Genomic DNA, 26,473 nt, shown 5'->3' with positions numbered 1-26,473 from the left:
ACTAGATCCCTAAATAGAAAAAGTGATCATCTAGTGTTTTAATAATTTTGATCAATGTTTTTGTTTTGGATAACAAATATAAAATATAAGTCAGTTTGGATGCATTTAAATTATACCTGAATATCAATTATTGTTGTAAAATCACCAGGTTTATCTAAACTATAGAAACCGGACATTTCTATTAGTTGCCTAGTAATTTCATTAGTTATTTGATCACCCCATTCATTAATAATTGGCATATTGATATCATCAATGAATATTGTCATTTTCTTTCCAGCTGGTGGCCCAAATGTACTACCCATACGTTTGTCAACATAACTTTCAATGGTACGTTGAAACATATTTGGTGAAGTGGCACTTGAAAAGTTGACTGATTTAAATACATGCACTTCTGGATTGTATTTACCGCAGTAACCTTTGATAATAACCGTCTTTGCTGTACCCTAAAAATAGGCAATAAATTAGGCGTATTTCATAGAGATGAACTTTAAAGACTTGCAAATAATTTTAACAAATTGTTTATGAATAAGAAAAGTTTTTGTACATGAACGGTTTATGGAGAAGTAAACAATAGTTGTTATTAAGGGCAAACAGATTTTTTATGATTAAAGAATCTATTCGAGTATTTTACATGTTATTCTGCAGACTACAAAAAGAAAGGTGTATAGACTAATCGTTTTCTTGAGCCATTACAACGGCAAGAATAAAATTTTAAGAGTCTCTGTACTGTTCCTATTCGAAGTGAGGTATCTGTTGTTTGAATCTATTGCCTAGAGTTAGTGTTTAGGGGTAGTATTGAATGGTGCGTTATAAACAATCTCTGTGGGAAGAATGGAGTACTTGATAAGTTTTTGTTCCATGATAACAAAACTAATTTTCCCTCATTATTTTGAACGTTCTGAGCAGAAAACAAAGGTAATTCTACAGCCCGGTTTAAGAAATATAAAATAACAGTCTTTATTTTAAATTGAGATCAAAAACTAAAGAAACTTTCTTCCATTTTGATTGACTCGTCCCTATATTACACTTTTATTTAATTGTCACCGACTGGATCCTATGGTACTTGAACTAGGACTTAAGTGTGCTTTTTTCAAGTTAATCTACTGTTTTATATTATAACAAATATATTCTCGTTGGTTGGATTATGTTTTGTTTAGATAAGCGTACTGGATTGTCATTTTGTGCCCACTAAAGACTAGCTTCAGGAGAAAATCTCCGGAGTTCTAGTAAGAAACTGTGACCACTGGGGCTAATCCATGTTGGGCGGGAGGCAGTTACCTACCGAACACAATAGAAGGTGGTTGAGAAATATCATAGATTGATTGGAGTTAAATATTAACAAGGTTGGATTCCTATTTGATGGTCTAGAGTTTATGCATTCGTTCACAAAGCTGAGGGTTCTGAGTTCAATTCCTGCGACCAGGATTTCTAACTTTTTTGAACTCACAGGAGCGAAACATGAACTACATATGGCATATCTGATCTATTGAAAAACTAATAAACATACGGATCGCCAGTAAAACCGCTTACAAATAAAGCAGTGAGACCACAGATAATAACATAATTTTATGACTCGGTGTCCAATACTCATATTGATAAACAAGTTCCCTATATCCAGGCCTTCAACAGGCTACTAGAAGAGAAGACTAAGAGTTAAGGAGGAAGTTTATTTAGCTAAACTGAATCAGGCACAACGTGGTCTTCACATTTGCTGACTTTTGATTGGTCTACTGCATAACATGTCAACTAGAAATTTGTAATATTCTAAAAATGAAGTTCAAAGGAAAATGATTCATAAATTTTAGCTTACCTGTTCGCCTATCAACATGACTGGTTTACATTGTTTTGCAATTAAATCAAGTAAGAAATCTGTTCTTGTATTATCAACATTTGGTACAAGAATTCCAGTATATTCAGGTGTTTGATCATGTGGATATACATACAATGGTACCTTACTCTCCCAATGAGCCCAGTCACCTTGTTCGTTAACCATATATTCAAATATTGTATCATCTACCCCACATTTTGGCAGTGGTAATTTTCCGTTTCCCATTAAAAATTGTTGTAATTTTAAACGATCAGTTAATTCTAATAAAGCGCCTAATGACCACATTGCTGCAAATGTAATTAATCTTTCCATATGAAGTTGTTTAATTTCTTTCTCATCTAATCCTTGAAGTAAGCCTTCAAGTAGATTAATTGCTTGCCGAATGTAATTACATTGTAAAATCTATTAAATAAACGTAAAAAAACAAACTTTTACATGTAAATGTAATAACTAATGACAAAATGATTCACATTATCAATGAACGTCAAAAATAAAATTAACACATTTTTTCAACACTTTAGTTAATTTCAGAAAGGGTTTTGTGAAGATTAAAGTCATTTCAATAGTTGAAATCATGAGTCAATTGAATTGGATTGGTTGAATTTAGACATTGACACCGTCGAATTCCGGCTCAGTGGTCTAATGGTTGAGCGCTAGCGCGGGAGACTGACAGGTGATGGGTTGGAATCTTGCTAGGCGGCATCGTGGATGCTCACTTTAGTTAATTATTAATGAAACTTCAAGTAAACCATTCAATCTCCAATCTAAGTGTAATTGAATAATAATGTTCATTTCTCTGAATTCCCAGTTAACATTTCCTATTGTTTTAATCTGTCATATGATACAAGCTAGTTTCAACGTGACAAGGATTAGTGATTTGCTGATGACATACTTTTACTGCTGTCTAGTCAGAATTATTCAATTATGCTTTAATCTTATTCAAAATCTTGATAATACGTTCACTGTTTGTTGTACATTTGTGACAGCGATCTATTGAGCTAAAATAAATCTTTTTAAATAATTAATGGGACTGATGATCAAGTGGGTTTCCATAATCTAGGATACACAATAAGATTTAGATAAGGATTTCTGAAAAGTACGAAATCATACCTTTTTTTAATGTAGAATAGATTTACAGTTATCGATATGTGTCAACACAACAATACTAAAAGATCAATGAAAAGTACTTTTAGAAAAGAATATCTATCCCTTTATGAAAGTCGCCGTTCAAAATATACTTATGTTGACTGATATTAATGCGAAACACTACTGTTTGAAATCTAACATTATTTTAAATAAAAATATAATATATTAATTATTTTATACTTACTTCCATTTTTGGTTCCAAATTCTGAGTAACATAACGATAAGCATCTTCGAAGAATCCTTTGAAACTATTAAATATTAATTCAGTTACATTTGGTGAACGAGTTCGAAGCCATCCTATTAAGTAAGCAAAAAATAGAAACTTCACGACGAAGATACTTTGTTATAATCTTGAACTCTACAGAATGCTGTAAACTCATTTCAAAATTAGAATGACACGAAATGAGTTTGTATATAATACATTTAATTTTAGCACAAAATCATAGAGTTGTAGCAAACTTATTGCTTCATAAATTTTTTAAAATTCTGTCAGTTGAGTTGATGAATATATTTCTTTCTTTTTAAGAAAGATACTTTATACTTGCTTGCTTTAGTCCCAAGATAGTCGACTTATAATTTGCACTAAAGTATTCAGTTCATTAAAACACTAGTTTACGTTGAATAGAGGTACTAGCCTGATTTCATTTTGTGTGGAGTGTGTTAAACATTACTGAAAAATGCTAAATTCGCAAACAACAGTCGTTTAGTTGCGTTCAGTGTTCAAAGAATTTTCATCTAGTCTCAATCTGTGGTAAATAATAAACTCAAAACTATGAGTAAGGTTCACCAGTATTCTCTCTCGATATACAGAAGGAAACTCACCTTATTGGGAATTAGTATATCCGATTGCATTTTCTTCTTATCTGATTACTCTTTGTGCATCACTTTATACTTACTTACTTATCCCTACTAACCCTATTTTGATATTTTCCTCCAATTCCCTGAGCAATGGGTTCATCGGCCTGCCTCTCTTCAATATTCCATCAAGATTCCGAGTTGGCGCTTGCGTCGTGATGCAATTTGTTGAGTTCCTTAATATATGTTCTAATTCCTTTTGAGTGCATAACAATTTATGTTCATTATTGAGTTAGATTTTTAAGTATTTGCATAAACTCATGACACTTCATTTCCTTAATTGTACAACTGCTTCTCTTCAACATTTGTAACACCTGTTTCCAATTTGGGTGTACTCAGTGAATAATTTTTTTATTGCAAATGTTTCCGTGTTTTAATGTTCAATGTTCTTATTTTGATATATATATATATATATATATATATATATATATATATATATATATATATATATATATATATATATATATATATATATATATATATATATATATATATATATATAATCCATCAGCTAATTTAATTTGAAACGATTTGAGTTATTCCGTTGTTCATACTTCTGACAGAAATTTGATCAGTCCTGGTTGGAATATGGGCCAAAGATCTCAACAACAGGATAACCTGAATCACTTCAAATTAATATAAATCTTATACCAATTGCAACAGGGAGTGGAAACTGAACTCATTAACTGGTGTTTAAACCAAACAGTAATGAGTTTCTGTCCCAGATTGAAAGTCCATTCTGGGATACATGCATATCTAACTAACGAGTCCAAAATAGGACGAAGAAGCGCGTTCTGGATTACGCTGTTAGCCGCATTCCCTTTATCCTATATGAAAATTTAGTTTGAATTTACAGAAGTGGATATTCACAATATACAAATAATCATTAGTGAAAACTAGTACAAATGTATATAAGCCCAACAAAATAAACTTTGAACTAGTTTAGGTTTAAAAAATGGGATTCGACTCACAGGAAACTCATTTAGTTTAAGACTTTCCAAAAACTTTTTGATTAAATTTCCAAGGTTCTTGTTCTCTTTACTCATTCAGATTTATAAACTACTTCACTTGTAATATTTATTAAATAAAAGTTCACTCATTTCAGTGACACTTTTATAATCTTACCTTTTAGTATAGGTTCCCATGTCATTATAGAACTTGACATAAAAATCATTCCATTTCTTGATACTGTAGCCGGTGATGCATTATCTATATTATGTACTTCAAACAAAATTTTTGCTGTTGGTGCCATCGGTATTCGATCACCATTAGCTAATGTTAATGTTTTATTATCATCTAATACAGAATTTAAATTTTCAATCCAAATAGCATCTACTGGTCCATCTAATATCAACCAGATATGTTCACCTTTTTTAACTTTATGTGTACGTCTCCATAAAGTGGAAAAAATACCATCAGTCCAATCATTTGTAGCTACATCTAATCTACCAAACATTTGTGGTGCTGTAATAGCCTTTGGATTCATACGCATTTCTCTATGTGGATCACCGATTTCAGTCATTGCTTTCATTAAAGAATTGATACACTTAGTTTTACCAGCACCTGATGGTCCAAGTGTCATAACACCATGTCTAACCCGTAATGTTTCATAAAGTTGTATACATTTTAATACCCAAGGTGGATGATAAATAAGACCAAGTTGATCAATCTGAAAATTATTAAGTAGAATATATAGAGAAACACTGTTATGAATATTTGTTAAAATATGAACAAAAAGTGTGGCAGAAATTCTGAGCCAAATATATATGATAGCTCAGATCTAAAACACTTCTCCCATATAATCTCAATAAAGTTCCATAAATCCAAACAGTTCTCTCGATGAACGAGTCCGAGCATCTTTACGGGAATAATAAAAACCAAATAATGTCTAGAATAAATACTTACTCAACACTTCTTTAATTATGTTCAAATGTTAAATTTCTGTATAGTAAGAATGTATAAGAATCAGTACGTTGCTGCTATTCGAATTTAATATACTTATGAAGCGCTTGGCTTCGTTTGTAGACACATTAGTTGTCCCGTTTATTATAAATTCCAAAATCTATTTGAATCGATAAGTCTCCGAAATCTGTATTGAATGCACAGAGTTGAATTCTGCATTGTGACGTTAACTAAATACAAACATAATGAATAACTACTGATCTTTGACAGTTTTGATTTTGTCAGTTTATAGTTTTTTATGGTTGTAGAATGTTCATAAATCGCTCACTGATTTCGGCCCCAAAATGCCTTGGTACGGCCGACAGTGGGGAGAGTCCACTCTCTATCTCGAAGTGCCCTCACATGGCCACGCGTATACAGCCACTGCCACGAAAGTCCTACTCACTGCCTTCTCGCGGCGAGAGTGTTGTTTACGAAATTTGGAGGACGTAGAGCGAATATCCGACGCTTTAACTGGGTTGGTGGATACGGAGGGTCAACCTAAGGAAGTCGGAAAACTCTGATTCAAATCTATTGGTGCACATGGGATCCAGGATCCTGAGGGAACAAATAGCGTATGAACCTATTGTTGATCACCTTCTACCATGAGACTGCATCTCCTAACATCGCTCCACTGTTTTGTGAATTAGACTTGTATGTCAAAGGCGAGGGAGTTTCCCCCTAAGAAAACCACCTGCTTCGGTTTGGGCGCTTGATCAGTATCCCAGCCCTTAGACAAATCGAATGTTTTTTGTGGCGCATATATATTTGGTGCTTCCGTGAACCAATGTTTATGTGTTCACATAAATGAACAAACTGATCTTAGCTAGACCAGGATCGAAAACCAGAAGGTACTGTACAATAGATCCGTTCTAGTACGAGATTCGGTAGCGTGTATTCGCGACAGGAATCGTGGTCCAGATAGCCGAGCACAACATCAAAATGACTGAAATCTAAATCGGTGAGGTGAATTAGGATGGAAATTTGTGCTTTCAAGGAAACAGAGTATTGAAGTCTAATCTGTTTAATGTGCATTATAAGCAATAAAACCATTGCTTTCTCAAGGGACTTTTATAAATTCATGACCAGATCAGTTTGTTCAAAGCATACGTCTGAAATTATAAACAGTTTGAAACTTAACTCCTAGGTTTAGAAATATTTTTTTAGAATATGTTTTCCTTCATGTATACTGACCTATTTTATCGTTAACCTAGTGGACATAACACTTATCATTTCAGCTTCGTAATGAGTAATCGACATGTCGCCTACCTTATAAGTTTGCCTTTCCGTTTTGTTGAATGAAGTTCCCAAGATCTTTGCCTTCATCATTTAATTACTATTAAGTGACAGAAGGACCAGCAGTGTTACAGTACATTAACTACCGCGTAGACATTTTATTCATTCACTCGTGATTAAACTGTTCGACGCAATGTAAAATCTAAGCAGTAAGCTGACTTTCTAACATATGGTTCATATGTTCTGATGCAAACCTATAAATGATTTTTAAAATTTCGGTAGATATTTTAATGCTGCCGCTGTTAAAATGCCAGATTAAACTAGTTTTTTATTATTATTGCCGCACAAAATATTTATGTGACTCTTTACATACTTAAAGTTATCATGTAGAGATTATCTCAGTGGTCGTCGGGAAACAGTAGCCACACACACTTCGCTAATTAAAAGATTTGGGTGGTGAAAGGAAGGAGTTACGAACTCATGTTCAATTATACGATTCATACAATAAGTTATGTTCCCGAGTGTTAGATGAATCCATGTTTTATACAATCAACAATCTAGCCTTATATCATATAGGCTGTCAAGTATACTGTATCTTAATAAAAGGATTTAAAGAAGTTTGCGGATTGATTTTACGATTAATTTAAAACAATTAATCCCTTTGATAAATTCCAATAATGGAATGAGAGGACGAAAGGTTATCAGGATTGTGTGATATATTTGCGTAATACATTTCGAGCGATCTGATCACAAATATACTTTACGAATAATATCTATTACTTAAAAGACACTGGAATCAATGAAGTTCCTTAGTTTTGAGTCCTTGTATGTCTAGATCAAATGCATATAGAAAAGCATAAAAAAACCTAGATTGACAGTGAGGATCTGGGGCTTCTTACTGGCTTTCAAATGATGTATGAGTAAGTTATATCACTGGGTCATGAAATACGTTTTGAAACTTTATCATTATGTTCATCCTATCAAAGTTTTTTATGAGAATTCAAACAGTGGGACGTAAAAGTAATAGATTCTGTCGTATGGGAATAACTGAAAATTGGAAACTTGAAAGGGACATTTTTTAAAATGAAAAATATCACTTTTATGCACTGTTATTACCTTTTGTTAGCTGATGTAGCAGAACAAAGATTGGGGAAATCGTAATTCATGGAACCATTTTATAGATTAGTATTACACATTTGACTAATTAATCTGATTATTGTGTTTATATATTCTGCGTATCGTAAATTTTCGTTTAATACATTAACTATCACTATACCACTTATTATTTCTATTTCATTTCCAATCTATTATTCACAAGTGCTTTAGGCTTGTCGATGCACAATTGTGATTTCTCATTGTAAGGCGTGACGTGGTTCGGTTTATTTACATAGGGACACATGTGTGCTTGAAATATGTATCGTAGAAGCTGGCCGCTAACTTGTCACATGACTCTAGGCAAAAGCTAGAAAAAGTTTGCCAATGGTGAACTTATAAGAATTTAGCTTGTGTCAGATTAAGGTTAACTGTGCAGGGCAGGTACATAACTGGTCAAGTGTAGGATGCTAGAAGTCGACATTATTGATTGATCACTTTTAAAAGTATTGCAGTTCTATCTCAAATTATTGTAAAGACTATTTATATTCAATAAGAAATTTAACTTACTTGTTTTTCTAAAGAAGCTTCAACTTCTGGATAGCCTTTCTTATCCAACTGCATTCCAGGAAATAAATCCATAATTAATGACATAAATAATGGTTCATCTTCATCTACTAATTTACTTAAATTCATATCACGTAATACACGCATAACTATCATTGTTTCCGAATCTTGTGGATTAGCACGTTTAAATGCACCGAGTGTACGTAGAACTGATAAAATATTTCTTAAACCGAAATCATAATGAACCTATCAAATAGCAAAAAATTAGTCCGACAAATAAATAAATCAATAGTTCAAGTGTTAAAGATTTCGTCAATTCTGATCGTCTATCGGCACCATAATCTTAACTCAAAATTATTCCTGGAGTCAGAAAAACTGGCTACAAGCGCAGTTGGTTGAGATATTTATAGATTCAGTTTCATACTTTACCATAGTCTTAACACAACCTTTTAGTTTTTGTTCGACATGTATTCGTCTCTTCCACTATCTTTTTTATATCTGCCTGTGGATAGTTACATTTCATATCACATTTTGCGAATGTCATTTCATTTGAACACTGGATACAAACTGGCGACATTAACGTAATATATCTGTGCAATTGTACACATATATTACATTATAAGATTATATGATTTATTCGATATTGTAAAGAAAATGAGAATTGTGTATTAAATACGGGTGAAATTAATGACACTTTACAGGTAAATATTATATTTTATTCTAGAGTATACATGATGAAATTATATTTAATTATTATTGTACAGTTTAAGAAAATGCTATCCTCCGGTAAAACCATTTTTTAAAATTTCAATGGTTAAGATCATGGGTCAGTTGAAGCTAGACCACCATGGAAAACCTGGAAGAACTGAACGGCCGTCTCGTCCTATTGTGGGACCCCTCAGCAGTGCGCATCCACGACCTCGCCCCCTGCGAGGTTCGAACCCAGGACCTACTGGTTTCGTGCGCGAGCACTTAACCACTAGACCACTGAGCCGGCATCCAAGCTTCAACCGACTCATGATCCTAACCACTGGAATTACTATAATATCCACAAAACCCATCTGATATTAGTCTTTTAATTGTTTATTTGTTACTGTGCTTATGTTATAGGTAAAAACATGTCTATTGTAACTCTTCTAAGAAAAGTAATTTTCATTTGTTGCTGATTAGGTTAATTTGTTTTTAGGCAAACTAGTAACTACGATCACTATAAACTCGTGTTTATTAAGAGTGAACTTCCCAATTTCGTCAGATTCATTGGCATGTACGGTGAATCCACCACTGATGTCCTATATTACGCGATCTTGGCATCATAGGTATTTCATCTGTGAAACAATTGACAAATGAGCAGCTTTAAATGTCTTTATTTTTATCTTATTTATACTTCCGTTTGTTCATATTCCAATTAATTATTAGTGAGATAATCTAAAAACAACTACACGTAACTGGAAAAAAACAAGTCCGGCATCCGCAAGATTGATGATAATAAAAACTGTTTCTTAAGTGTTTATTTCCCAGTATCATTTCTTCTCATATTCTTTATTTGAGTATAACTATGATTATCAGTATTTCATTCACAGCCTAATAATATTCATGAATATGTCTGTAAATACCTAAAGCTTCTTTTAATCATACAACAATATATCCCTCAAAATTAGTTGATGATGGTTATGAAAATTGTATTTGAAATATTCGCTTATACAAGCACATTTAAATGTTGCTTTTGAGTAGAGTAAGACTATGAAACTTGATCGACCAAATGGACTCTTTGGACATGTAAACAATGTCTATACCTCCAATTCATTTTAATTGGCATTGCAACACATTTCTTTGTTACTCACTATCTGTGCATGGGTTCGAATTGATTAATTTCGTCACTCGTACTTTTATTTTGATAATAAGCAAAACGATTATTATGTCTTGATCCAATTTGTTCGCTAAATTCTTAATTATAGTAATACGTTGGTATACAAGTTTTACATTTCGAATACTGTTGGTATTTCACATCAAATAACCTTAATTCTCGCTCTACATAGAACTATTTCTTGAACATGTTTGGACAACAGTTCAGCATTAACATGTTTTAAGTGTTATACATTGTTGGTAATCAACATTCTCATTATTAAACAGTTAGCCCACTGACACATGAGCAAAATACCATGGGTTAAAGCTGGCCACTTCGAGAACTGACTTTTCCAAATAAACAAACAGAGACAACTGTTTATGAGCCAACGATTAAAATCATCCAATGAAGATAAGGCATTACCCATGGAACTTAACCAATCAAATTGCAAAAAAAGCTGGGTAGGTTTACTGAAACAATGGCAACGTTAGTGGTTTGGGTCACATAGTCAGATCGAACCAATCACATGAGCAATTTTCGAAATAATAAAAGTGGATAGATTATATTCTCCCTTCACCTCACCTCACACGAAACTTGTCAGCCCCACTAGCGTCTCGTAGTCAGTAGTGCTTATCGACGTGTGGTTGGCCAAGCCAGAGACAATAAGCTGTAGAGTAAATAACATCCAAATTAGGATTGGGAATTTGATTGGTGTCTGGACAGGTGGTAATGGTAAGCGGCTATTTTTAATGGGTATAACTAAATTCTCAGATATTAGCGACCAAGTATCGGCATATATTTTCGCTTCGTCGTAGCTACAATAGAGCATTGATTTCTAAATCTTATTCTTCATACGTAAGTATTTACATCTTCAGATAGACTTTATGAAGAATTACTTTTTAAAAGGTCGAAATGATTTCGTAAATTGTATAATAAACACCGAATATTTCATAAATATCACATAATGTACGTTTTAGAAATTACCTCTATCTAAACCAGCAACTTACTTGTTTCGATAATTGTTCTTCACATAGTTTGTAAAGTGTATAGAATTTCTTAGATAAATCAACATTGTTCAAAAATCCACAAGCAGCTAATTTAACACGCATAATAATTGCTCGATCTGGTACCATCATAGCAACTGTACGAAAATTGATCTTTAAATTTTCCGGTAATTCTTGTCGACCAGCATAACCAGGATTCTAGATGGTAATGAATAAGCAGTGAAGAAATGAACCAAATCTGTTCAGATTTGTGACAGTTTTCTATTTCTTGTTAGGTCGGTAGTAAATTCAATAATTATGTATACGTAATGTGGATTCAAACTGTGAAGAGACTATTAAACTTGATGATAAGTGACGACTGACATAAAACCATGGTTCAGGTCTTCTTGCCAATTATCTTTAACGGCATGAAAATCATCTTTTCGTTGGAATGATTGTTCAAAGATCAACCAAGGATTTGATAAAGGTTGTGTTACTTTTTACACTGAATCGATTAGCAACTTCACCTCACTTTACAAAAATTCTGTAGGTAAAGTCATACGTAAGTGGTTACTCGTTGACATTTCAGCTGTAGATATTTCAAGTGGGCAGTGATATTGTAGCGAACGAATACTTGGTGAAGAAAACCAATGTATTGTCTAGTGTAATTAAAGAGTTCTTGCATAAAATGTAAAAACCATACATTAAATACTTTGCAAATTTTCCTTTACACCCTTCAAGATCCTTTCAATTCTCAATTCCTTTTGTTCTATTTTTTTGATTCCTTCATTTCAATCTTTTTAACCTTTTTTTGACAGGCATTCCACTTCTGACTGGTGTTACATACTACTTAGGTCAACAGACATACGTAGCATGTACCACAGTATTACTTGAGTTTCTTAGTGAAAAATTTTTTGTTGAAGTATAAAACCATAGGATATTATATACCACTGACTGAATATTATTGTTGGTACCTAACAATAATCATGGTGAAATAAACCATCCAGAATTTATTTATTCTTCACACAAATAAATATTGTTAATGATTCTTCATATACCATTTGGTTAAACAGCATTTTATATAAAATATTTTATAGCAGGCAGATGACTGATAACTCCGCCTGTAGCTCTTCTAGAGTTACTGCCGGTCCCAAGCCCGGGTAAAGGAGGAGGGTTGGGCATGGGGTTAGCGTCCCCATCCCGTAGAAAACTAACTCGCTGAAAAAACGCTTACCAGAAAAAATAATTCAAACCATTTTAACTCTGCCCTGAGAGTTAGAAGGTCTTCATTCATCATTCATTTAGATGACTGATACATTTTCTAATTTAACATATGTAAGTTTCTGTTTACATGACACTCAATCGAATAATGAGAAGTAATATGGGGCATAACATTTCATAAACAGTTTGAGATAGACCCATATGAACTATTAAAGGTGCTTTAAAATGCAAATACATCCATAAAAGTGAAAAGGCCAGTTTCAGTTAACAAAATTTAATGGCATGAATCTTATCATCGGGACGTCTCTCAATTAATACAATCCTACAGCACGATATGATATGATTAGTACAAACATTTTTGAGCATACTGAGTTTGTGACACCGATCAAAGTGGGCAAATAATTTAAATATTATCTAACCAGTCATTAAATAGCTAGGTTTATTAAATCAGGAGATGATCGGCTTGCAATACGAAGATGAATATCCCAGATACAATTCTAATTAGAACATATTTTCAGATATCTCTGATATTGTTTTCAAATCCCGTAATTTATTTAGTCGGAAAACATCAAGTCTGACTACTTCTGATTGCTTTTTGTCTATTCTCTTAGAATAATAATATTTAAAGTTATCCAAGAATAATAGGTTGGAATAAAAATTACATATATATTGTAATTCCCTCCCTACTCAAAATAGGTAACTTGAAATGTATATGTGTGATTGTTGTCCGTTTATATACAAGAGACTAAAGTATTAAAATGTACGACTGGATACGATTTTGTTTAAATGCAACTAATGTGAATGAATTCTGACATCTGACATCATTGGCTATACACCGTTATATATTTCTGCATTCAATCACTTAGAAAATGGTATTATACTTATTGGCTAAGAGTTTTATTGGTTTGAAAACTTGAAATAAATGACCATCTGTCATTCTCGAAGTGATATTGGTTAATGAACGCGTTATATTCGTTGTCCTTCTAATCAATGACCGAGGTCAAATTAATTAGGTAAGAATTAGAATACAAACGTTCTTAAATATAGAATTCAGTAATTTAATTCATTAGCAAATACAATAGCAATAAAAACAATTAAAGTATAATTGGATCGAATGGACACAACTGGACTGGAATAATAGTAGTACTAGATTAGCACTAGAATCACACCTTTTTGTAATTGAATTTAATGTTTATTGTCATTGATACTTAGAAACATCAGAGATTGGATTGGAATATAAATAACATTGGCAATAAAATATCCAGCTACTGTATCGTAGTGTAACCAATTTAACACTTTATTAGACTGGCCTGATCTGGGTTGTATTGAAATGAACTCAAATTGTCCTACAGTTTCAATTAGTCAGCATTTCTAAAGTATAGATCAGTAAAATAATTAATCACATAACTAAGTACAAGTTAACCAATACAACTGAACTAATGCATCAAACAGTCATATGCTGAGTTAGATACCGTATTTCAACGTGAATATACAATTATACTCATTTGAGACGTCTGTATTGAATCCCATAGAATGCTATCAAACTTAATTTTAAGTAAGAAAATTAATGTCACGACATGTAGTTGTCAGTTAAATTTGTAATACGATCCATAGCTAAGTTTACAGCAATGGATAATCAAGCCACAAAGACCAATATTACAGTTAATGAATATATGAAGTTAAACGTGCTTCAAATAAAAATTTAAATACTACAGCCTTTATTTTAAACAACGGAGATTTCAACTAACCATAGTCAAAAATATGCCGAATTCGGGGTCCATATCAACTGTATCACCATCAGTGAATATAAATTGTGATTTTCTTTCTTTTTTACATGTTAGTACAATAGCAATTTGTTGCGCTGCCACAGACAGTACAGGTAATTCAATTCGATTGAATTCATCAAAACAACCCCACGAACCAGATTGTGCTAATCCTTTATAAATTCGACCCAAACCACGGTAATCCATTTGATCGGAACAATTGAATACAACTACATATTTACCAAGGCAGCGACCCATATCTTTAGTTGTTTCTGTTTTCCCAGTACCTGCCGGTCCAGCTGGTGCACCACCAAGTGACATACCAAGTGCTTGAGCTAAAGTAATGTAACACCTATACAAAAAAGAAATAGCAGATATTGAATTACAATAAAATGAATATCAAACAAAATTTGACAGTTTTTATGATCCATCGGGCGAGATAAACTGCAATCACACTGAAGATCATTTGAGATTTAAATGATTAACTGGTAATGTCTTAGGATTTGTATCTAGCTGGCGTAGGTTCAAACTCAGGAGGCAGCATCCGTTCGCTGGCGATTACAGGTATGGCTTTCCGAGGAGTGTCAATCAGTATGGGATCCAGATTTGGGGTTTTTTATCAACTGCTCCTGAGCACCTAAAATCCCTAAAATAGTGTAAAAATCGGGGATTTAAAAACCATGATCCCATTTAGATCAAAACGACAATCCTACACTATGATGTAGAAATACACAAAACAGGATATTAAAGAACAATAAGTATTGTTAAGTTCAACGTTGAAGGTTGAGGTCTATGAAAATGTGTCATGGAAATTAAAAGTAGGAGTATGTAAGAGAGTTGTAATTGATTCAGTAAGTCAGCACACACACATAGTATTTGTAAAGGACACGTTCATTGACTTTGATCGTTATAACCGTAAAACACTGTCAGACTGTAAAATCCTGTAGAAAAAGAAGAAACCAGATAAGATTTTCATCAAGTCAACTAATTTTCACTGTCTGTCATTTAATGTACATCAGCAATTATTAGTGATGTTAATTATCATTAAGTCTTCTAATGATAGGTATTCATTTGTTCAAAATAGATATTGAAATGAACTCCATATTTTAGGGTAAGGCGTCTATTCTTCACATGTCATATACTCCCTAAAATTCATACCTAAGATAGATAAATATAAAACCTTCTCGACTATTCAATTTTAGCCAGATAAAACTTCACATGTACTACTACATATCAATGTCCGTTTTCAACAACAGTTTCACAAATGCCATCAGCGGGACTAATTTGTGGACGACACTTGATAGACTGTGAAGTGACCTTGAGAATATTCACCTACTCACTAGGGTTAAAAGGTTGTAAACTAGTGTAAAGAATTAGGATTTAGAGTTGAACGTTAGGGTTAAGAATTTGAGTTAGAGTTTTTATTATGAACTGACTTCCGCCATAATGTCAAATGATATTTAACCATATGCATGAATAGATTTCGCACCAACATCCAAGGCTTCTGGCTTCAATAAACAATATCCCGTTAACTGAGTATTTAAGGCTGGATAAATCTCCTAGCAGAAATACGGATTTACTCGAAATTATTCAGAAGCCTGAACACCAGTTGTAGAGATAATTTAATGTTAGTGATTAATAAAAATCTGCAAGCGTACAGCAACCAAACACACGGTGAAGCCAAGTAAAAATGATGCGCAGTGGACATGGCTGGTAAGCCAACTCCTTTTTTGCCAAGCGTTAATCAATATTTATAGGCAGACAAAATAAACTACAGACATATGGTGAGTCATGGACTATGAAATGTACACACATATACGCTCATATAAAAACAGTCAAGACTGATAAGCGAATAATTGACAAGGTCAAAATATGGCTCAAGTAAAATGAATAGAATGGGATGTCCGAAAGCTAGAATAAGATACATTATGGACTTAAAATAATGACTGACACTACAGGCTCACTATCCTAAATACGATTGGGTCGTCGATATATTGTAGTTCCACCGTCACTTTAGTTAATGCTATTATATACCAGAAAAGTATCAAAAAATATTTTAAATTCATCCTTTTCATTCGAGATCTAATCTATTCATCATACCTGTCAGTTAATGGGGTAATAACCAATCGATCTGTACAACCTAGAAATTCATTTTGATAAATAAAATCTACATCAGTAATGCTAACGATGCATTGATCATTTTCTTCATTAAAATAAAATCTTGACTGTTTTAACCATTCAAAATCTTTAGGGGATTTGACACGCATTGTAACCTAGGATAGAGGAGAAACAAGTATAGTTTAAATGCATTATTAAGGAAGTTCGTTATTGTTCAAAATCTGAGTACAGTTAATTTATCTGGTTAGAAAAATCTTATGCCAATAGACTTGATTTGATTTTGAAAGTTGCCTATTTTCACCAAGGTGAAAAAGTCAAATACTTCGAGGGTTGATAAAAAAGTGCTCAATAAACTCAATATCTGTTTGTAGATGCTATCAGAACTCATTCTACAGATCTAGGAAAAGTGAGCTGAGTAAAACCAATTTAGATATGTTTAAATACGTGAAAGATTATGTGATTTTTAAAAAGTCGCCTGGTATATAAACTTTTACTCTATATGAGTTCCGGATTTTCACTTGTTGAGATGTTCTACGGAAACGCTGAAGTAATTATTTTGGTAAAAATAAATATATTCATGCATTTCCATAAGTTTTTTCTTTATAATTAAATCATTTTACCGATGCAAAATCAGCAGATTTGTACTTTCATTGTAGCTGCTTTATTGTAACAGTTAACCTACCAACAGTATTAAAATAAATATGTGGACAGACCAGTCTACGTAACGGCACAGCTATGAACTGTCTCACGAGAATTCCTAGATCTCTGCTATAATATCATCGATAAAGATTGTGAACCATTTTATCGTTTAAATTACAGCACACAAAACAAACCACTCGTATACTATCTAAATATTCTTTTTCATTCATTATTAATTCAACAATAGTTTCTAAGAGCGGTGGATTTTATGTCATCATTTGTAGGTACACGCATTCTGTAATCAAATGCAATAAATTCATGAAACCTGTAGAATCAGTAACATAAGTTAAGTTGAACTAAGACTAATGATATTTAGGACAGAAAAATATTTGGTGGATAAAAGAGATCAGCTCAAAGAGACATTTGTAATGTAAATATATAAAGTAGATAACTTACGAGATCATTGAAAATATCTCTTTGATGTACATGTATTGTAATTAATGTTTCATATTTTGTTCGATCAATTTTAGATAATTCTTGTGTTGTAACACCAATAAGTTCATTTAATATTTCTAAAAAGAAATAATTTGTTGTATTCATAATTTTTCGATCATTTTTGGCTTGTCTTAATGCTTCTTGTGCATCTCTTGTCCATAACATTTGTATACCAAGTAGACCAACTTGTGCTGGATATGAATTTTCAAATTCTAATAAGTTAAATTGTTGATCATTTATCGCAAAATATGCTGATCTAATAACTGAATGAAGTGAATTTCTTGATGTTTGTAATAATTCACCAAGCCATACTTCAACATTACCCTCAAAGAGAAAAATCAATTAATTAGAATTATAACTAGGAAATTATAACATAAGAATTGATTTCATTTATTTTATTAATATTGGAACTATCCCGTTTTTGATTAATTCACTGTAATCAGTATTAGTCGACGGGATAAACCAAACAATTATAAATTATCCCACTAACTTATTCAAAAATGTTTTAGTGAACGATTGTTTTCCGCAACTTCGTCATCAGGCTCTTCACTTATAAGTCCATTATTATTAAGTTATTGTACAAAAGCCAAAATAAAGCATGGTTAGGAAAATGAGTCATAAAACCTATTAACAATGACATCTTTTCTCACTTGGTAGATAGTGAACATTTTATTAAAATGGATGAAGCATACTCTGTTTTGTATTACGTTTCAAACAATCTGTCTAAAGGAGCTAGATTATGGCTTCTCTACATAGCTGGAGTTATCTGAATCAACTTCAGAAAACCTAACTTGTGTAGCCAAAAGAAGTATGTTCAGTCACTGTGTTTACCTTATTTCTAAATTGGATCACCAGACACCTGAACTAGATATTACAAATCTCTTATTCCATCAATTCCTTTTATGTTTATACCTTTGTTAATTTACACATTTGTCTTTCTCAATTCACATGAATTTCTTACAATAATTACCTTGACAGCACCTCTCTTGTTGCATATTATGTTCACTCAATGTTATTATTATTACCTCGATTAACAAGACGAAGTTCTTTTACTATGCACTTTATTGACATGATTTATTACTACTACATGGTGGTCTAACATTGATCGGTTTACGATCACGATTAAAACTGAACAATCTCCGCAACCCTATACTACTATATTGACTGTAACTTGATATCTGACAACGAATCATCCTGAACATTTGTAAATGACTTTTTGAATTTAAAAATGACACAATGTTAAGGTATTTATGCAGTAACAGAAGTAAAATTTTATCATTTTCAACATATAACATTGTCTAATTCGTTAATGCATTCCTTATTTCGACCTATTTAAAATAACGCAATAATAATCGACTTAAAACTGTAGAGCATCATGACAACGTTATTGAAGACAACTGTTCTCTCAAGTATCCTTTGTTTTTGAACATCATAAATTAAATAAGAATTCGTACCTGTTGTTCAGGTAAGTGACTATGAACTCAGTAGCTAAGCAGACAACGCGATAACGTTTGAAGTGAAAGTACTGGGTTTGAATCCCAGAGTGAATACCATATCTGAGATGCAAATGCAACGGACTATCGGGTCTCAAATAGGAAAAAAAATGCATACTAAGAGTCTCACTGTTAGCCACGTTTTACTTATTCTATATAGAAAGTGATTGTTTTGTTCATTTATGTAACGCGATAGTTGTTCAGTTGTTAGTTGTTTTCATCATTGAATTTAAGATTTTGCTGACTTTACGAAATGACTGATAACTTGTAAAATATATACATCTAGGAGTAAGTTTACTTTATTCGTAACAATTTGAATTATTGCAATTTTAGTATTTTTAACTGATTTGTAAGAAGTCTCACTTGACGTATGTATATCCTGAACAGATTGTTTCGATATGGCCTTTGGATACAAACTTTAGTATATGGGCGTCTAAACTCATTAGTACAATGGGTAACGCGATAATGTTTGAAGTGATAAGTACTGTGTTTTAGTGTTAGTATGTCATACAGCTCTTTTCTCAGAGTAGCCAGTGGGTTCAAACTCACACAACCAATATCTTGTCTGAAGCATATAATTATAAACATGCTGTAAAAGAACTATTTATTGAAAATGACACAATATCCTGTATACAATTTATTTACATATAATAAATATATGACTTACAGAAGAAAATAACAATACTAGATGTATTATAGTAGTTTACAACATGTTATATCTAAAGAAAATAACATCAGGTTGTTTCCTCGGTTTGAATTGTGTTGTGTCTTATGTGATAGGGCCGTATTGACTGAAAAGCAGTTCTATAACCTCATTCTCTAACCGGATTATCGATTAGTTTACCTATATCACCAGTTAGACCAGTGAAATTCAATTTAACAATTGACACACCGATCAGTGAACGAAAACCAAGACAGTAACGTTTCTTTATCCTCGAGCTCCTTCTAGCTCACTGGTTGATCAAATGATGAGGATAGAGAACAAGTCAGTTCTATATTGTTCTCAATTCAATCATTACCCAAACACATACAGTGAAACCCTGACCACAAATCAACATAAGTAAATGATTTACGATGACGGCATTACTAGGTCATAAGTGGAAGAGAATTTAGTAATAGGTCTGTGATAAATTGACATTAACTCAATAAAGATGTAACATACAACAAAAGCTTATGCATTATGGAAAGGCTTGGAAACAGGAGAAAACGAATAAATAAGACGATTTGGGCATTTAAATAATTAGAAAACAAAAATAAAAACAACAGATTTAAACAGAAGACAGTTCCAAAAGGTCAACTTGTTTAGTACTCTTCCCGTTATAATGCATAATTGTATTAACATAAATGCGATAGCAAACTGGTACTTACTTGCGCCATTACTTGATTCACTAATTGAATAGTTTCACCTTCTTGTGAGTTTACTGCCAATATTTTATCATAAACTTTATCATCGAATGTAACACTTTTAGTATTATCAAATACATTTAATAAATGTGCTTGAATTGTATGTGAATCAGATGCTTGGCCAAGTATTTCCAACAGAGCTGGATCAGAAACAAAAAAGAATCTTGGAAATATCAGACGTTTCTTTTCTAAATAACCCGTCAGTGATTTCTGACATAATTCCAATTGTTCTAATAAATGTGGTAACAGTTGACTTAATGTATCATCCCCGGTACAACAGTTAACTACATTTGGTATTTCATGAGCTCTTTGAATAATACGTTGCCAACTTTTGTCGATATTTCCAAAACGTTTAGCTTCCTAGGGGAAAGATAATTTGTAAATAAGCATATATTGGTATGACCAATTTGTAGAGATTGTGGCGTTTTCACAATTAAAATCACAACCACTTAAAACTTGGAAGCAGTAGGCGGCCTCTACGTCCTAGTGTGTAACTCTTCAGCAGTGAGCACCAACGACCCCGCGTATGGGAATCAAACCCGGGACGTTCAGCCTCGCGCGCAAACACCTAGCCTCTAGACCACTGAAACGGGACTCGACGGTGTTAATTTCTAACTTAAGCCAATACATGGTCTTGCGTGAGAGATCATGGATGAGAAGTCCCATGATGGAACGAAATGGCTGTTCAGTGCCTCCAGGTTTTCAATCATGGTTTAGCTAAGATCAGTTCGTGATTTATACTGTTAAAAAATGTGTATGTTTGTGTAGAGTGAAGTTATACCGATGTGTTTAATTACTAGCGGATAGAATCTTAGTAAAATGTTAGTTGGAATCCGAATACCTTGATGTAATTTACAATTGAATAAGGGATAGGAAATGACTAACTGCAACAAAGGGTAATCATCAAAGCCTTCTTTACACTGTCATTATTACATAATCAGATCGAGCAGATATTAAATTTATCAACAAATTGTTATGACAAGCGACCTTTAACTAATGATAATCAACTTTTCCACTCACTTGGGGTAATTGTTTAGCTATATCGCCACCAACAAATACAGCTTCTAAATATATCCATAAATTTTGTACTTGCAACCAGTTGTCAATAATTTCACTAGTTGTAGTCAATTTTTGTACCCATTCTTGTATTTTCGGTTTAAATGGTGCATTATATCGATTTGATAGTAATGATCCTAATAACATTAGAGAATCTTCCATAAGAGTAACAACTTCATTGATACTATCACCTTTGAGTAATAATTCACCACGTGTTTTGAAGAGGCTGAATTGAAAATTCTGACTTGACCAATCATTCATAACAGTTCTAAGCTTAGCCTCAATATCTTTTTCCTTAACTGCTGAAATACAGATATCCTATAAACAAAGATAAAATTATATATTAATGTATATAGTTGTTGTCACAGACTGACTTAGATTAGATGTTGGAGACATGCGTCACAGGATGTCAACCCAGTGGTTTTATGGCTTTGACTGAATTAAGTATATAATTCAAACAGCCTTTATTTTGATTAGTTCAATGAAATTTGGAGATTTAAAAAGGTTATTAATCGTTAGTTTAATCAATGAAAGAAAAAATGTCGTCATTACCTACTCAAATAGAAATTAAAAGACAATATTTTTCTAGTTGTCTTGACTTTTTTTCTAAACCTTTGTAACCACGGTGTTCTTAAACCACCGTCTCCAGTATAATACGAAATAAAAATTTTTGGGTTAGCGATTTAGGAATCAGTATTATATCAGTGATATCAACTCAATGAACTTAATGAATATCAGGCTGAGGTGTTTCGTAACAGTGTTCGAAATGTAATTCACTTAAAGCCTTTGGTTTACATATTATCACTATTATTTTTAGAAAACCTATGTTGGTGCAAACAACCATCATTTAGTATGGGGTTGTGGAGAGGGTCGAACTCCATTGAAATCTTGAGCCGATCGAAGTTAGAACACCGTTTAAAACCTAGAATTACTGAATGGCTTTTCCTGTAGGCCACTGAGCCGAGATTCGGTGGCATACAATCGTAACTTGGACATTGATTAGCTGTAAACAACGATTGAATACAATATAAAAGCAATTCATCTATGGTCCATCGCTTTAATATTCACAACGCTATGCGAATTAATAATGAAAACCCACTGAAGAGGTTTAATGTTTGTCTACTTTGATTCGCTAGCATTTAAACTGTAGCCATTTAGACCGTACGATTTTCATAGTGTGTAAAATATTGTTATGTGATTCGTGTTAGTATTTTTCCAGTTTAGGACGACAGTTTTTCTGAAGAATCCACGTTTTTCGTCCAAAAAATTGCGAGTGGAAATGAAAGAAGGAATCTAATTTGACCCAAAGCCAAACATAGATTTGTGCTATTATGAATGACGGTGGATTTCATCGGTCGCAACCACTACATTATTGAAATTGACTAGATCAGTGATACTAAAAATTCAATAATTATTCATATAAGACCATGGAAAGTTTTACTTCAGTATGAATGATTACCATAATTTATAATGGATATCTTACTGTAATGAATGAAGACTTAGGGTTAAACTTATCTAATGTGTATATGATATATGACAAACTGGTTTTTGACCAAGGCAATTCATTTATTTGATCATGAACTAGTGGTCAGGTTTATTATCAAATAATTCTTAACCTAACAATCTTGAACTTCAACACATAAGATGTATTTCAATGACTATCACGTAAATTTTTACTCCTTAGTATCTGTGTCTGAATAAACATTTAATGATTCATATTACTCCTCATTGATGCATACCCACGACCATGTCATAGATCAAAACTGCGACCTTCTTTTCAGTTAGTGAAAATCAGAGATTTGGAAATCCTTGTTTTATAGCTACTAAGTTCAAAACATTAGAAATTCGGGAATAGTCCAGTGGTTCAAAATACTGCGATTATCAGTAACATTTTCATGTTCAATAAATATACCGTACACACTACATTCATTCATTTTTCCATCCATATAAGGATGTGTTCTGCATAATGCAGCGTAATTCTCCTTAAAAATTTTATTTGAATCTTTAACAAATTGAACACTGATATTTATTACCTGGACGTATCCGCAACACATGGCTAACCACAGACATTGAAAATATCATATGATCCTTACAAAATCTAACTCCAAGTTCTATATACAAAGATCGATTGATATATGAAGCTATGAAGTTCGGAAGTCAGACTAAAGACTCTTTAGTATTCTCTGATTCATTGCAATTGTTATGTTTGCAATGAAAACTTCTTTTTGTTATATTCTATCATTCTCAAAGTATTTACCAAGATCAATATTAGTGATAGAATAACTCATTCAATATTTAACTCACTTCAATATCTTCTTTATATTTTAATAATGGTGCTTCCATAATATTACGCAATAGAAAGTTGTCTGATTCTACATCAAATTTATGTTTTGTTAATTCTTCTATTCTTTCCCAATGTCTAGTAGCCATAGCTTTATTCGTCATCATTTCAAGTAATGGACATGTTTCATTAAAATCATCTATTGTTTTGCTAAGCTCTGTATATGCTTGCCATTCTTTAAGTGCTTTTGGTAATTTTCGACATCTAATAAATTAAGAGAAAAGATTATATTTAGAGTAGATTTAGTGTTATGTAAGTTTTTCATATAATTTAATGTAATCAAATATAAATATGATTACAGATAGTTTTACTTATTGAATAGGAACTCTGTAAATAATTAGAGCTATGGTTTAGGGAAATCAAGCATGTAGTGAAAATTGAGACCATTCTTAATTTATGGTTATTAATTAGACACCAGATTATAAGTTGATGACAGAACGTAGAGTATTTTATTTTCAAATTAGTGTATTCTTTATAATGTTAAGTTCTTTGAGTTGAATGATCTACCATTGACACTTTTGCTGTTATAAATGACAATTTCATTAACTCAAACCTTAAAGTAGTAAGGTTAATGACATTATTCAAAAATCCACAAGTTCATCTGCATAATGACTATGAAAGAAGTTTAATACAAACGTATTTATAAAACTATCGATAAATTAAAGATGACGAGTTATAAAATGGAATTTCTCTTTTCTGAAGAAGTCCTAGCTTACTTCTTCTAGAAGCTGTTAGTACGTTAATGTTGTCAAACGCAACAGTAATAGGTTAAGGAGTCTAAAAAATACAACACTTCAACCGGAACATAAAAATAAATCTACCATTAAAATTAATTACTTACCTATTTTGGAAGTCTAGCAATTGTTGATTGATTAAATCAATATCGACATCAGTCCATTGTATATCGTAATAACCACTGACAGTATCCAGTACAGAATCATATAACTGATATAATTTCTGTAATAAATTCAATTCTTTGCGTATTCTTTGTAAATCAGGATAATCTGTTATCGGTATGCCGAATAATTCTTCACCACCTGAATAAGTTTGATATTTACGCCATAAATCATCAAAACGTGCTTGATATAAACTTAAACGATCTGACGCTTCACGTGGGATGATACCAGGTTCCATTGGTCCACTAATTTATAGAGTGATGAAAATAATCCAAACCAAAAAATAATGCTGTTGTTTACTTGGAGTTTTGTTTTTTCAATGATGCACCAATCATTACGATCATTCAGGGTTGGTTTGAAGAAATGATTATTTGTTTCATAATGATAGTTGATTGAAATAGTTTTCATCTTAAACTAGTGTTAAGTATTTATGGTCTTATAACTAATATATTTCACCTTAAAATTTACTGTGTTCGACTGCTAGACATGGCGCTACATTGAGACAGTTCACCCAAGATCAATTTAGAATCTTGAATATCAATAATTAGAAACTCTTACTAATAGTATAGTGGTATGATGAAAACACTATTCAATACATTAAATCTTATTATGATAAAGAATTTTGTGCAATATTACAACAACTTGTAACTATTCAAAACATTATCAAAATACACTTAATAGTGGATATCTGCATCTGCAATTCAATCATTAGTCTTCTACATTTTCAGCCGTTTTAAAATATTTTGATTCATCAATATATAAGATGCTTGAATTCCATTATGTTTGTTTTAACTCAAAAGAAAGTCAGTCAGTCAGCTACAACGTAGGACCAGGCACATATATGCATCGGTCCAAGTTGCCATACCTCATTAACACAACAAGATGGACACCGGATTCATAAAAGTAGTTAATTCAGAGGTGGTAATATATAAAAGAAAGATTGCAATAAGGATATAGTACAGGGAGGAAGAATTAGTTCGTAGAAAGAAAGATATGAAGCAATTTTAATCTCTTAGTTTAAGGGAAAATAGAGAGTGTATACACCGACGCCATTGTGATCGATTCTGAGCCATGTCTCCAAGAGTCTCCAACCATTGGTTACGATAGTCACGCGGACCCCAACCAAGTAGTCTGCATCTAACAACATGGCTAAGACTAGAAGTTAGTGACTTCAAGCACTGATGCCACGTTTTGGTCTGGCCGCCCCTAACTTTCTTACAACCATCCCAAACAGCGGTTAGCATTGCACGTCGTGGTAATCGGTGTTCGGGCATACGTAACACATGGCCCAACCATCTCAGTCGATGAAGATCCACAACCTCATCGACTGATTTACCATCATTCCCTAATACTCTGCGTCTAACCTCACTATTACTTACCCGGTGATCCCAGCAGACGCCAGCAATATTTCTGAGGCATCTGTGGTCAAATACTAGTAGCTTACGGGTGTCTTCTACTCTTAATGACCATGGTTCGCTGCCGTAAATTAAAACAGAACGAACTGCTGCGCAGTATACTCGTTCTTTTATTGATAGACGGATATCTCGCCTTCGCCA

General features: G+C 32.7%; 1 protein-coding gene across 1 annotated transcript in view; it reads right to left on the bottom strand.

Moving 5' to 3' along the window:
- DNAH8 (Dynein heavy chain 8, axonemal) overlaps positions 1–26,473 on the bottom strand; it is a 123,709-nt gene that overhangs the window by 50,234 nt on the left and 47,002 nt on the right. The window contains exons 25-37 of the mRNA XM_051208585.1: positions 24,863–25,162; positions 23,985–24,225; positions 21,645–21,998; positions 20,589–20,984; positions 17,689–18,051; positions 16,576–16,748; positions 14,461–14,827; positions 11,516–11,710; positions 8,669–8,911; positions 4,955–5,498; positions 3,159–3,271; positions 1,811–2,230; positions 117–443 (exon numbers count right to left, since the gene is read on the bottom strand). Coding sequence (XP_051070363.1) covers positions 117–443; positions 1,811–2,230; positions 3,159–3,271; positions 4,955–5,498; positions 8,669–8,911; positions 11,516–11,710; positions 14,461–14,827; positions 16,576–16,748; positions 17,689–18,051; positions 20,589–20,984; positions 21,645–21,998; positions 23,985–24,225; positions 24,863–25,162 — 4,036 coding nt within the window. The remainder of the gene's footprint in view (positions 1–116; positions 444–1,810; positions 2,231–3,158; positions 3,272–4,954; positions 5,499–8,668; positions 8,912–11,515; positions 11,711–14,460; positions 14,828–16,575; positions 16,749–17,688; positions 18,052–20,588; positions 20,985–21,644; positions 21,999–23,984; positions 24,226–24,862; positions 25,163–26,473) is intronic.

This window comes from Schistosoma haematobium, chromosome ZW (genome assembly GCF_000699445.3).
Source record: "Schistosoma haematobium chromosome ZW, whole genome shotgun sequence".
Classification (NCBI taxonomy): domain Eukaryota; kingdom Metazoa; phylum Platyhelminthes; class Trematoda; order Strigeidida; family Schistosomatidae; genus Schistosoma; species Schistosoma haematobium.
The sequence above is the reverse complement of the archived record's forward strand: the minus strand, read 5'-3'. Positions and strand labels throughout refer to the sequence as shown.